This window comes from Cnephaeus nilssonii, assembly GCF_951640355.1.
Source record: "Cnephaeus nilssonii genome assembly, chromosome: 10".
Classification (NCBI taxonomy): domain Eukaryota; kingdom Metazoa; phylum Chordata; class Mammalia; order Chiroptera; family Vespertilionidae; genus Cnephaeus; species Cnephaeus nilssonii.
In genome coordinates this window covers 51,283,414-51,297,877 of record NC_137081.1, presented here as the reverse complement: position 1 = coordinate 51,297,877, position 14,464 = coordinate 51,283,414, and the positions used below count along the sequence as shown (strand labels likewise).

General features: G+C 39.4%; 1 protein-coding gene across 2 annotated transcripts in view; it reads right to left on the bottom strand.

Moving 5' to 3' along the window:
- Nucleotides 1–14,464, bottom strand: part of GRB14 (growth factor receptor bound protein 14) — a 127,444-nt gene that overhangs the window by 91,429 nt on the left and 21,551 nt on the right. For both annotated transcript variants that reach the window (XM_079782841.1, XM_079782840.1), the window contains exon 2: nt 14,219–14,351. In XM_079782841.1, coding sequence (XP_079638967.1) covers nt 14,219–14,351 — 133 coding nt within the window. The remainder of the gene's footprint in view (nt 1–14,218; nt 14,352–14,464) is intronic.

The window sequence follows — 14,464 nt, the reverse complement described above, 5'->3', positions numbered from 1 at the left end:
TTCAGTGCACAGGACAATGCTCAACCAACTGAGACACTCCAGTTGGGCCAATATCCTCAATATTAATGACATAGGTACCAATAAAATAAGAGAAGCTTAAGAGATAAAGAACTTTGTCTAGAGAAGAACTGAGAAGGAAAAAAGAGATGATAACCAAATCTCCTGATAATTGCAAAGAGCCACTTCCCACAGAACTAAAAACAATACTAACGTTTCTCAAATTTTTCCACCAAAACTACTGAATGCAAAAGAAAGTAATCACATAGCCCTGTCCTTCTCAGGGTAGGCAATAACGTTAAGGTATTTAATTTGTTCTTAAATATACATATAACCTGTGAATTCTGCTTGTAAAAATAGGAGTGTATAAATATAAATAATATAAATAAGTGCAAATATAAAATAATAAAAGTGGAATATGCAAATCGACCCAATAGCTGTCTGTCCAGATGACCTTCCGGACGAAGCCGGGGCTGCCTTGCATGAATTTCATGCATCAGGCCTCTAGTAATAGAAATAGAAATAGAAATAGAAATAGAAATAGAAATAGAAATAGAAATAGAAATAGAAGTAGAAGTAGAAGTAGAAGTAGAAGTAGAAGTAGAAGAAGTAGAAATAGAAATAGAAATAGAAATAGAAATAGAAATAGAAATAGAAATAGAAATAGAAATAGAAATAGAAATATATATAAATAGAAATATAAATACAAATATAAATAATATAAATATAAAATGGTTTCCCCCTATTTTCAATTAAAAGTTTTGCTCCAGAAAGATGTTCCATGTTCATCATATGACTTCCCATACGGCCCTCCCACAATCCTCACACACCCCATGTGCATATACATGTCCCACTTGGAGAAATACACAGGCGGTGCTTCATTCCACAGGAGTGATGTTCTCTAGAGATCTCTACAGAGAGCATCTGCCAGAGCACAAGTCCCATGACCTATCAACATTTCTTCCTTCCATTTTTCTTAAAACTACCTCCTTCAACCTTCAAAATAGGTTTCAGATACCATGATGTTTAATGGCTACAACCAAGTTGAGAAGACTTTAATTGTGCCTCTTCGTCTTTCTTGACCCAAGAGCCATAATTTATCAAGTACTCTTTACATGGACGTCAACCCAATGCCTTTAAATATATTGGTCACTTTCTCTAAACCTCTCCAAAGGTGCAGACTTGGTTTTGTAAGGGGCCCTTATGCCTTTGGAACAAAGGCAGGTTCAGCCTAAATGAGGTCATTAAAACAAAACATCAAGTTCCCAGTGCCCTAAGATTCCAAGCCAATGACCTACAGAGTGTTCCAGCTGATCTTAATTTCCCTGGCACAGCACAGTAAGAGTACTGTAATATAATGCAAAATGTCTCTAAAGAGAAACTAGATACTGGCCTGAGTCTTGCCAATACACAGTTGAATAATACCAAAGTACCCTTTCATCTGAATACTGGGCTTCACACGCATATGTCACCCTTCCCAAAAATGAAAGTAATCTTCCACTGTGAATGTGGGTTGAGTGAAAAGCTTTTACTGGACTCAGCCCCATAAAGTATACATGCTTCTTCACTGACATACATGAGCTGGTAAAACTGAAAATGCTTACAAGGGGACCAAAGAGACAAAAAATAGAATTTGTTCTAAGTAAGGATGACCCAAATTTAGAAGGTGCTAAAAGCGACAAATCAATACTTAAATGTTTATCCTGTCTAGGGTCTCCTTTAACAACATCAGATCCCTCTTAGTAATTAAACTAAATTTCACTTTTCTAAGTTTCGTTGCAAATTCTTTATCATTTATATTAAACTATCAGTAAATTCCCAAATATTCCCTCATTTCTATCCTTAATAACAACCACTTCTCTGATCCTTCCTCATTAATTTATTCACTCATTTATTCTTTCATTCAGCAAAATGTATTGAATGCCTATTAAGTGCCAGGCATTGCAGTCTCCACTGATTCAGTGGCATATAAACCAAAGTCCCTACCCTCTCTTAGGATTTATGCTCTAGTGGGAAAAGGCAGAAAATGAACACATATATGTGCCAACCTATGATGAGCTAGAAAGAAAAATTAATCTGGGTGAGAGAGAAAAGAGTGCAGAGGTAATGAAAAGCAATGTCAGTTTTAAATTCCACCTGAGCTAGAATCTTTTTAATGATCCATCAGTAAAGCAATTAGGGTCTCTATCAGATAAAGTCAAGCTTTACTTTTCTATACAATAAGAGATTATCAAAATTATTGATTATATAAGAGAAATAACTGAAAGCAATCAAAATTAAATACAGAACTAAGAGTTCTGAGGAGTATGATGAAGTGTCAAAAAGGGCATAAAATTCCTTTGTGTGAGTGTCATTTCTACCTTGACTTTCAGCTTTTTTATTTACCTAAATAAAAATTAAGTATAAAATTAAAAACAGCCCCATTGATTGGAATCACATTGTGATAAAAATGTCTTATGTTTTTAATGAAAGCAAAAAGTATATGTTTTTTAAAAATGAGTCTAGCAGCTAGCATATTTTTTGTTAACAGAAATTAAGAAATATTAAAGTATTTTTAATAAAATAGGATGGGAATTGACTGGCATATGAATAAATATTTCATGATATGATTTCATAAAATGGGTCTTAATCACAATATTAAATAACATGCACAAAATCTGAAAGAAATCATGTACACATTACCTCCTTGAGTTTTATCTAATTTATCTAAAAAATGTGGTAGTCCCTGAAGGAAATTTCTGTTACATTTGAAAGAATCAGTTACTGACTGTGGCAGATGCTGTGACACACCATCCCAAACCTTCGTCACTGAAGCACTCATCCTCCCAGCTGTTAGAGTGTCAGCCACGAAGACCTTCTGGCTAAGCCCTCCCTGCCAGCTACTGCACTAGGATGAAGAGAGCCATTCCTGGGCAGCCCAGCTCCTTTGCCCTAATCCTATATAATAAAAGGTTAATATGCAAATTGACTGAACGGTGAAACAACCGGTCGCTATGATGCACAGTGACCACCAGGGGGCAGATGCTCAATGCAGGAGATGCCCCCTGGTGGTCAGGAGGAGCACCGCTCAGCCAGAGCCGGGCTCATGGCTATTGAGCACAGAGGTGGTGGTGGGAGCCTCTTCCATCTCCGTGGCAGCGCTAAGGATGTCCAACTGCTGGCTTAGGAGAGTGGGCCTAAGCCATCAGTCAGACATCCCTCGAGAACTCCCAGACTATGAGAGGGCACAGGCTGGGCTGAGGGAAACCCCCCCCTCAAGGGGGGCATGAATTTCGTGCACCAGGCCTCTAGTTGTGAATAATTCTGTAGGGTCATCCCAGATCCAGAGCTCCTATGGGATTGGCTAAGGTCTCTGCTGTGGCTGCACTGTGTCTATTCCCTGTGTCTATTCCCACAGATAATGTTTCCATGAGCTCTCCCTAGTAAACTTTCTACAGGCAAACCTACTCTTCAGGTTGGCTTCCCAAGGATCCTCGCCACAGCAGTAACCTATATCACATCAGGTGTTTGTCAGTGTGTTTTCTTTCAGCTATTGATGGGTCCTAAGTATTGAGAACAGGGAAAATTCATTTAAATACATGACCAAAGGCCACTTTCAGCATTCAATATTTCTCCCTGATGCACTATTGCTTTGTTCTTAGGAAACTCTCCCTCAAAGGTCATCCATTCTCTGACAACAGGAGAGGGAAGAACTGAAGTCAATAATTGAAAGCTGAAAAACAAAAAAAAATAAAAATTTTCATTACTCCCATCACACCATCATTTATCTAAATTCAGAACATTTCAACACTAGCCAAAATTCTCATTTCTAACCCTATCTCCCTTTCAGAGAAATATGTGTAAGGCATAAAATGATAGAAAGTGCTTCTGATTTGTGGTGCTTTGATTAATTATTAAAAGAAGCTTTCCCTGTATGCGATGCCCTGGAGGTTTACATGCCCCAGGGTAATGCACCAGGTGAGAAGTTATTGTGAACACTGGTGGGTTCTCAGGAAGATAAGTTTTAGGAAAAAGTACATTGGAAGATGGGGATTTAGAAACGGATTTTCTTAAATCTATGACTTTGTACACCCCTTGAAAAGTCTTATATATTAAAGGGTATGCATCTTACCATTTCTACATTATAAACACTAAATAATTCAACTATGTCATTAATAGTTAATAATTAAAAAGTGTGCTAACAACAATCCCCTGCTCTGAAAGACTTATATTATAAACCCAATGGATATTTCCACTTAACTCTGCTAAATGTGTGATTTTTTGTTAATACACAGTAAGCTGGAAGAATGTATAGCAGTCCATCAAGCACTTTTCACTTATAACTCTATGAAATAATGTATAAAGTCAGAAATATATCATTAAATTCATTACATATGATCTTATGTGTATAATGAAAGCAAAATGTATATGCTACTAAATCCAGTTGGTCCAGTATTCTAGCATATAACTTTATCTTTGTTCATAGACTTTGTTAATATAATTGGATATATATTTTTTTAATTTGATGAAGAGAAAGAAAATGATTGATCATGATTAGAAAAATATGTTAAAATACAATTTGTTAAAATTGGTTTTAACTATCTTCAATAACCCAATTATCTATTCTTTTCCCATAGAACCCCAAAACAATGACCCTATCACACTCTATTTAGAGGGAAAAATAATAATTAGACCCAATAGATAAAAAAGACAATTTAGATTATGGTAAGTACAGCTAAGGAAAATACAACAGGATATGTGATGGAGGTGGGGGGGGCAGTTACAGATGTAGAGGGATACCTTAGGTAGACTAGAAAAAAAAAAAAGAAAAAAAAGCCTCCTTGATAAGATGATCTTGTACTGAGAGCTAAAGATTAAAAAGGTGTCAGCTATGTGAAGAGTCAGGAAAAGAGGTTCCAAGCAGAGGAAACAATCAAGCCAAAGGCTCTGAAGTAGAAACAAAGCTTGCCAAGTTCACAAACAGGTAGGATCGCCCATCCATGGCTGGAATATAACGAACAAAGAGTAGAATGCAGATGAAGTTTTAAGAGGTATACAGAAGCTAAACCATGTACAGTCTTATAGGCCAAAGTAAGAATTTAGATTTCATTCTAAGTTACAGAAAAGTTTTCAACCAGGGAGTGACATGATATGATCTATATTTCTGAAAGTTTACTGTAGCAAGTGGATGGAGAATAGACCAAAATAGGTGAAAGTAGAAGCAAGGAGGCCATTTATGAGGCTTTTGTACAGGAAGAGACAGGAACCTAAATTGGGATGATAGCAGTGGAGACAGAGACAAGTTTATGGATTCTAGTGTTTTGTGATGAAAGATGGAGATGTACTTGACAAAGATCAGAAAGAGGTCTCCTAGGTTTCTGGCTTGAGCGACCAATGGATGACTTGAAAGTGGAGAACAGCCAAGTACATACTGGACCTACGTCAGCCTCAAATGTCCACATCTAATCTTACACCCATACATCTAAGTTTAAATATGACTGTACTACCTAATCTGCCCCCTCCCCTTCCAGATATACCTTTTCTGACTCTCTAATATTTGGACCATGACTTTGACGCATAATTGGTGGTTTAACTAGCCCCACCTGCCCCCATCATTTCCACAAAGGTGGCTCCTATGTTCCTTGCCCCATGGCACCCCAAATGGACTCTTTATCAAAGGAGGTGTGGTAACCAGGTGGGAAGATTGGAACAAAGGCTTAGAAAAAACTTCTGGGGCAATGGAACCAAAGAAACCTCCCAAGACTCCTGTACCTACTACATGGAGTCATTAGTTCCTCAAGAGCCATCAGAATCACTGGCTCTCAGAAAAGGAAGAAATCACAGTGCTCAACGGCCCAGGAAGTGTGGGCAATAGTCACTTCTCCCTCACTCATCAGCAGCAGGACCCTATTAAAAACTAAGCTTCTTTATTCCCAGTCTAATATCTTTTCATCACATCATATTGACTCACCTGTTTCCATAGAAACTTATTAAAAATGGTAAACGGGATGTTGTAAATGTACTATTCTTTGGAGCTATGATGGGTTTAAAGTTTTTTACTGACTGCCATACCAACCTAACCACCACATGTAACATTACATCTATAGGAAAATGTGTGTAGATAAACAGCCAACTTAACAAATGATCTTGTGGAACAGAGAGAAACATGTATAAACTTGTTAATAATATCCTCCTATGTGTGCTTATTTTCTCTGTGGCTTTGAAAAGTACTAAATAAGGGAAGGACAAGAACTAATGGCTGTTAGGACCAAAGGGAAGGACAAGAACTAATGGCTGTTCTCCCCATATTGGCTCTCCCATTTCTCTTGTGAATTCATTCCACAAGTTTCCCTTCGGCTCCCACGCCTTGGCAAAGGCTTGTAGTCACTTCCCAGGTTCTCCCTTGAGCTGTCCTTTATCGAGGGTGCCAAAAGGACAATTCCCAAGTCTGCTTATCCCTGACCAGACGCTTACACAACATAATTTGTTACTATTTCATATCAGCTGGCTTATTTTTAAAAAATATTTTTATTGATTTCAGAAGGGGAGAGAGAGAAAGAGAGAGAAACGGCAATAATGAGAGAATCCTTGATCAGCTGCAAATGAAAGTAACTAGCATGAACGAGCGAGAAACGAGAGTTGGTAGCTCCTGTCATCAGAGGCTAAGGGACCTCACTAAGCTGCAAGCTCAGAACAATGGCCAAGGGTGTTCCCCATCACTGACCGGTGGCATCAACTGAAACCATATCAATTAAATGGACTTCAAGTGAATTAAGTGATTTGAGGTGAAGAAACTGGTCACTGAAGGTTAAGTCAGCCAAACCAATCAATGGATCACCACGTCATACACTTATTCTAGGTATTTGTTTTTTGAGATCTTTTTTTTGGGGGGTCACTAGCCATCCATTGTTTCCTCTCCACCACTATATACCATACCTACTGAACCTGCACCACCAGCTCACAAAATGTGTTCCCACAACCCTTGCTTAGTCAGCCTTGGTCCAGGTCCCTATGTCCCTTTGACCACAGCTGACTGAATAAGAATTAAACACTCTGCGCTAAAATCTCTGTCCAGATATAGACTCCAGTCAGTTACCAGGAGGAAATATTTATTCCAATCGGGTGGCTGTTCGGGACACCTGCACTGACACGCAATCAAGACAAGCAGGGCTGCAGAATGTCATAAAATGAAATCGATTTCCACGAAGCAGACTATGTGCTATGCTTGGGAAAGAACAAAAGAAAGAGAAGGGAGAAAGTGGCTGTGGTGATTTTTGCTGACTTTCTAGTTTCCAATTCCAATTTCTCATGAGATCAGTGACCTTTTGGCCTTCAGGTACTATAACATAACCTTTCAGGCTAGTTCATGTGAGGTTCTGTTTCCTCCAAACAATCAATACCTGGTCCAAATAGCGACTAAAGTCCATTTGTAATATTCCTACCTTTCACCAACTAGATGAAATTGTCCACAATTTAAAAAAGTCAGATTGCCCCAGAGTTTGAAAGCAGCAGAGGATAAGAATATCCCTGATTTTGTACATATGTCAAAGAGAAAAATAATAAAACGTCCAATTCCTATGCCCTTCACCAGGAAGTTATTATTCAGTGGGTTGTGGAACAGGTTCAAGTTTCTATATTGTTCACAAGCAACCCTGCTCATTCTGAGGAAGGTAGGTCCAGTGACTACACTTTGAGAAGTACTGTTCTAAAGCCTGCTTCAATATTGCTACAAAGATCTGTGTACTTTCAAATTCCTCTCCAAGAAAAATTATATTCATCAAGTGCCAACATTCAAAAGTAGTCATTGCTGTTGGAAAGACATATTTGTTTGAAACCCTAATAGAAGCAAGTATTGTTTCTATTATTCTTTTTGCCTTTACATGATATCTGCATTTCATTTCACACCAAATAGGATTTTATAAAGTGGCGTGGGTGGCCTAAATACAATTTATAATGTTGTTTCATGTGAAAATAAATTTAAATTTCCAAAGCACTAATTTAAAGACTTTGAAATACAGCCAGTTTATAATTTTAGCATTTGATGTACCATTCCAACTGAGAAAATTTGATTATAGATGGTTGTAAATGAGAAAATTTGATTATAGATGGTTTTAAAAGTAAATTAATATTTTTGTTAGGGAATAATGGCCTTTTAAGAAAATGTGTGTGTGTTTTTCAGAGATTCAGACAAAACTAGGTAAAGATACAATCAACAGGATGTATAGGGTTTACTTTATAAAATTTCAACAAAGACAGTAAAAATTTTAAAAGAAATAGATGAAATAAAGGATACAAAATCTTGATAATTGCTAAATCTGATAAATGGGAATATGGGCTGCTGTTTATTGTTTTCTATTGTGTATACTGGAGAAATGAGTATATGAGAGTGTGGCTAATGGACTATACACACAGTTTCAGCACTGCACAAAATGGAATAATTACTTCATCACAAAGGATTGAAATCAGAGGCCCTTAATTTGGGAACAGAGATGAGCTTCTTTTTATCATCCTTGACAAATGAAAGGGAAAAAATTCAAAGGCAGAGCATATGGAAAAGTCATTTCTTAATTATTTGGAAGATATTTTTCATTTTTCTGAAATAATAAAAAAGCTTAATTGCATACAGAATACACTAGAAATAGTGTGGTGAGGAGCAAAGCACACAGAGACATAATCATCTTTTTGATCTCCTTTTATGTAAACTGCAGACGTACAGGCAAATCACTTCTGGCTTTGGACTTCCTTTTTTAAAGCTTAAAATTTGGATAAGAGACCCACTTACTGGTGTGCTTGTGAGATAACACCCTGTGGGCCATAAACTACATACAAAAGCTAGTTATTAGCAATGCTAATACATCTTATTTAGTGATATAACTAATTTTTTGGTACATTTTTCCTATCAATGTTAGGTTGAAGATAGAGAAGAAAGCTAGAAGGGGAAAACACAATGACACAGTTATCTTTGTCAAAAAAATAAAAAGATTCAGGTCCTTAGCTATTAGAATATTAACAAATGGTATTTGTCACCCCTACTCGTGTATTATGGGCAGAGTTATCACTAACAACACTACTATAAGTTTATTACTTGAAGAATGCTTACAGTTCTTCATTTCTTTGGAAATTGTACCTTCCTCAAAAAAAGATGGTCAAAGCCTCAAGAAATCCAAATTTGCCCAGGCAGTGTGGCTCAGTGGTTGAGCCTCAACCTATAAACCAGGAGCTCACAGCTCGATTACATGTCAGGCAATATGCCTAGGTTGTGGGCTCAATCCCCAGGGTGGGGCAGGCAGGAGGCAGCCAATCAATTATTCTCACTCATCATTGATGTTTCTATCTCTCTCTTCCTCTCCCTTCTTCTCTGAAATCAATAAAAATATATTTTAAAAATAAAAAAGAAAGCCAGATTTCGGGTCCCAGCTGTGCCTCTATCAGCCACAGCATTTCTTAGCCTCCGTTTGCTCATCTATAAAAGAAGTTCATTTGACTAGATGATCTTGAAGATTTCTTCCAGCTCGAACATTCCATGACATAGTTTTTCATAGGTGTCTTTTTATCTTTAAAATCTTCAGAGGTTTTATTTTGAATTAGATATACTACATAGTCCTGGGAAGCAATTAACCAGAGCTACTATATGAGACGGGTCCACGTACAAAAAGACAATACACTTTGAAATTGCTTTATTGGTGAACACAAAGAACTATGCCTGCGAAATATATCTGGCCAATATTATAAAAATACTAGGAGGGAGGGTAAGTAAAGAATCCAGATTTTATCTCATTCTAGCTCTCATTTAAAAAAGAAAAATACGAGATGCCAACAGTATTGAATACTCTGGGATACTGTATTTGCAAAAAGAGATAAAGCATATCCTATTTGTGGCTTCATTGCAGTTTAGCACTCATGCATTATGTAGGCAACTCAAATTGTAAATATATATATATATATATATGTGTGTGTGTGTGTGTGTGTGTGTGTGTGTGTGTGTGTGTGTGTGTGTATGGCCTGTAAAATGATTTTGGTTTTGAAAAGCCACATAAAATTTAGCATTTCTAATGGGAGAAAGAATTGCTAAAATGACTGGAATAGTTAAGCAAACCAAAAGAAAGAGAGAATATAAAGAAAAGAGACATTGTCTCCTAGAATGTTTCACCCATGTATAATATTCAATAGTACCTATTCCATACTGTCATTTGCATCATCTCAACCAAAGTTCAGAGACAACTGGTCCACAAATACCATCTTGTAAAAGGGTAATCTGTGTTACCAAGATACTGACTGACCTTGGGGAAATCACTAACATAGAATCATGCATTCCCAAAACTTCACTCATTCTAAAGAACTGAGCACATACAAAGGAATAAAAACAAAGGGTAAGTTCTAAAGGCAAAGCCACGGTAGGGAAAAGAAAACATTAAAAAATATATATGAAAAAGAACCTTCCTCTTTTCCACTTTGGGACACAGCCTTCTCTTCTTAGAGACCCCAACCCAGGGGCTGAAGGAAGAGGTCAGCAGGAAGTGCCCTTTCTGGAGGGAACGCCCCTCTGGGACCGGTCTCCAGGACTCAGGCCAGAACTCTGCTCCTGAAACAGCACAGCTGTCTGTATGGGTGCGGAGCTCTCTGAGAAGGTCACTGGGGAAACAGGGCACAAGGCCTGAGCAAGAAATCAGTCAGAGACAGTAATACAGCACCCTTATCCCATCTTGCCATTTGCTAAGCCTGATCTGAAGCAATGTCCTTCCCCAAGATAAGATGTCTTACTCTAGGATGATGACTACCCACACCTAGGGCACACCTTGGCTTAACCCTCACATCAACACCCACTCTTTCTCTTTTTATTCTAGTAACATAAGCATACAATACTTATTATCCCTCTATTCAAAAGAAACCTGCCCCACTGATCCATCTCTTAGACGCAGGCATTCTCAATATCCATTCACAAAATTAGCCCAACCCCAAATCAAAGCCCCACCTCAGTAAACACCCTCTGGATGGCCTTTTTGCTTAGCTCAGTGTCTCAGAGCCCAGGCGCAAGGAACATAACAAGCCCTCCATAAATAGGGGGATCTGTGAAACTCCACCAGATGTTTTCTTCTCCCATTCTGGGTCACATGGACAATCCAGAATCAATTCTTTCCACCAGCAAGACACACCGTCAAATCTATCATCCATACTTCCATTTTATATCCCAAAAAGCCAAGCTCTCAATGGACCCAGACATTTCAGAATGGCATTTTTCCCTTGGGCTCTTACTTTAAACCTCACTCTGACAATAAAGTTCTCAAGAGAGTCTCTTTCTTGTTCATCTCACCATCCAAAGTCTCAGCCCACCGCTTAAGGACTAACTCATAACATACGTCTGCTTTGGGGATGTTTATTCCCACTCTCTCCAGTCCTTATCCAAAAGGTACATGCACCAATTAAATTTCACCTCCCCTGCACCAAAGAGAAATATACACTGAGTGGCCAGATTATTATGATCTCTGAATGCATAATAATCTGGCCACTCAGTGTATATATATATACTGTATATATATTAGAGGCCCGGTGCATGAATTTGTGCATGGGTGGGGTCTGGCCAGCCTGGCCAGGGGGAGGGGACATGGGCGGTTGGCCGGCCTGCCTGTTGGTCAAACTCCTGGTTGAGGGGACAATTCGCATATTAGCCTTTTATTATATAGGATATACACTGAGTGGGCAGATTATTATGCGTTCAGAGATCATAATAATCTGGCCACTCAGTGTATATGCCTTGTTATACCAGACTTCTGTCAAAACACAACATTCCATGGATGGCATTACTACTATATGTTACAAGGATTCATCTCTTTCCTAGGGTATTTCCTCCATTCCTAAAACTATAAACACACATTACTGAACCCATCACAGGTAGTAAAAGTGCAGAAAAAAAGAAAGGAAACAACAGATGGGAAAAAATGATCAGAGCCTCTCTCTCCTCATGCAAGCGTCTGACTGTTTAAATGTATTGCTTCTATCCTGCAAGAACAAGATACATTTTGCCTAGTGAAGCCTCTCTTTGTTTTCTTGATTCAAAACTGGGAGGAAGAATGTTAAGAAGAGATATGATTATTCTAGAATATAGTAAATTTTTTTGTTTTCTTTTGCAAAATGTGTAATCGTGATGGATCTCCCCCTAGTTGCTTCAACCTTGAAATCTAATTTGCTAAAGTCAGTCCCACACTAGAAACTCATAAAGAAAGAAAATCCTATCTAATAAAAGAGTAATATGCAAATTGACCATACCTCCATTACACCCACAAGCTATGCCCACCAGCCAATCAGGAGCGAGTATGCAAATTAACCCAACCAAGATGGCTGCAGCCACAAAGAGAGCAGGAGGCTTGGGTTTCCCTGGCAATGGAGGAAGCCAAGTTTCCGCAGCCCTGCCTGCATTGGCCTCCGCTCAAGGCTACAAAGTTTCAATTATAGAAGATAAATAAATCCCAACAAAAATGGCTGCGGCCACAGAGTGAACAGGAGGCTTTGGTTTCCCCGGTGATGGAGGAAGCCAAGCTTCCTGCACACCCTGGCCAGCCCAGGCCTCCGCTGAAGGCTACAAAGTTTCAATTATAGAAGATAAATCCCAACAAAAATGCCTGCGGCCACTGAGGAAACAGGAGGCTTGGGTTTCCCCGGCGATGGAGGAAGCCAAGTTCCTTGCCTGCCCTGGCCTCCGCTGAAGGCTACAAAGTTTCAATTATAGAAGATAAATAAATCCCAGATATCAGGGCCTCTGCTTGGGTTGCTGGGGGGTTTGGCTGGCCTTCAAACCACCACAGGCCCCTTGCCCAGGCAGCCCCATGCCCCAAGGGAACCCCCACCCTGATCTGGGACACCCTTCAGGACAAACCAGCTGGCCCCAACCCGTGTACCAGGCCTCTATCCTACCTAATAAAAGAGTAATATGCAAATTGATCATCACTCCAACACACAAGATGGCTGTCCTCATGTGGTCAAAGATGGCTGCTCCCATGTGGACAAAAGATGGCCGCCACAAGATGGCCAGCAAGGGTGGGAAGTTGGGAGGGACCAGGCCTGCAGAGGTGGGAAGTTGGGGGCGACTGGGCCTGCAGGGAAGGGCAGCTGGGGGGAACCAGGCCTGCAGGGGAGGGCAGTTAGGGGTGACCAGGCCTGCACAGGAGGACAGTTAGGCATCAATCAGGCTGGCAGGGGAGTGGTTAGGGCATGATCAGGCTGGCAGGCAGAAGCGGTTAGGGGCAATCAGGAAGGCAGGCAGGCGAGCAGTTGGGAGCCAGCAGTCCTGGATTATGAGAAGGATGTCCGCCTGCCCGTTTAGTGGGATCGGGCCTAAAGGGGCAGTAGGACATCCCTTGAGGGGTCCCAGATTGGAGAGGGTGCAGGCTGGGCTGAGGGACACACCCCCCATGCACGAATTTTGTGCAGCAGGCCTCTAGTCATAAAATAAAAGTCCTTCTTCTAATGATCACTTACAAGTCACCTGCTTTCTGCCTTCAGTAAGAGGAATTAATTGAAATAAAGAAGACATGGGGTCCTAAACTCCAATTACCGTTGCCACAGATCCACTATATCACTTTCCTTTAGTAAATGAGGTTGGTTTGGGTTGAAAATATGAAAGATTAAAAAAGGTATTAAACAACCAGCCAATCCCCTTCACATCCCCTTATCACTGGCCCCCCTTTCCAATTCCTGACCTACAATTGATAATCTAGTATCACATAGAACTCTTCCACCTACTCTGTGAATAATAATAACTCTCAGACTCTACACTATACAGATATTTTCTCATTTAAACCATCCCCAAAACCCAAAGCTAAGTGTGTTTTTTTAATATATTTTTATTGATTTCAGAGAAGAAGGGAGAGGGAGAGTGAAATAGAGAAACATCAATGATGAGAGAAAAATCATTGATCAGCTGTCTCCTATGTGGCCGACCCTGGGGATTAAGACCACAACCTGGGCATGTGCCCTTACTGGGAATCAAACCGTGACCTCCTGGTTCATAGGTCGCCGCTCAACCACTGAGCCACCTGGCCAGGCCTGACAGGTAAGTTTTAACATTCCCATTACACAACTGTGAAAACTGAGGCCTTAGGGGCAAATAATGCCAAAGAACTATGTGAGTCAATAGAGTTATTTAAAATAGGCCTTTATTAATATTGCAAGTTATTGAGCATTGTAAAGACTGTACAGATTTAGAACTCCTGATAATTTTTAATTAGAAGATTTTTAAAATGCATACCTGTTTTTTTCTTGAATTTGTTTTAGGAAACAGGTCTGTCGATAACACAGATGTAAATGAAGAACAGCATAGCTCAGGAAAAGGGTTTGGAATAGATGACATTTCCAGAACATCAAGATCTTTCTTTTTTCTCCTACACCAAGAGAACATAGGATGTAATTTACATAAAACAGAAAGTAAAATATAATTGCTGTCAGAATTAAAAAGCTAAGGCTAACATGCACCACTTGGTGACAAGCGTCTGTG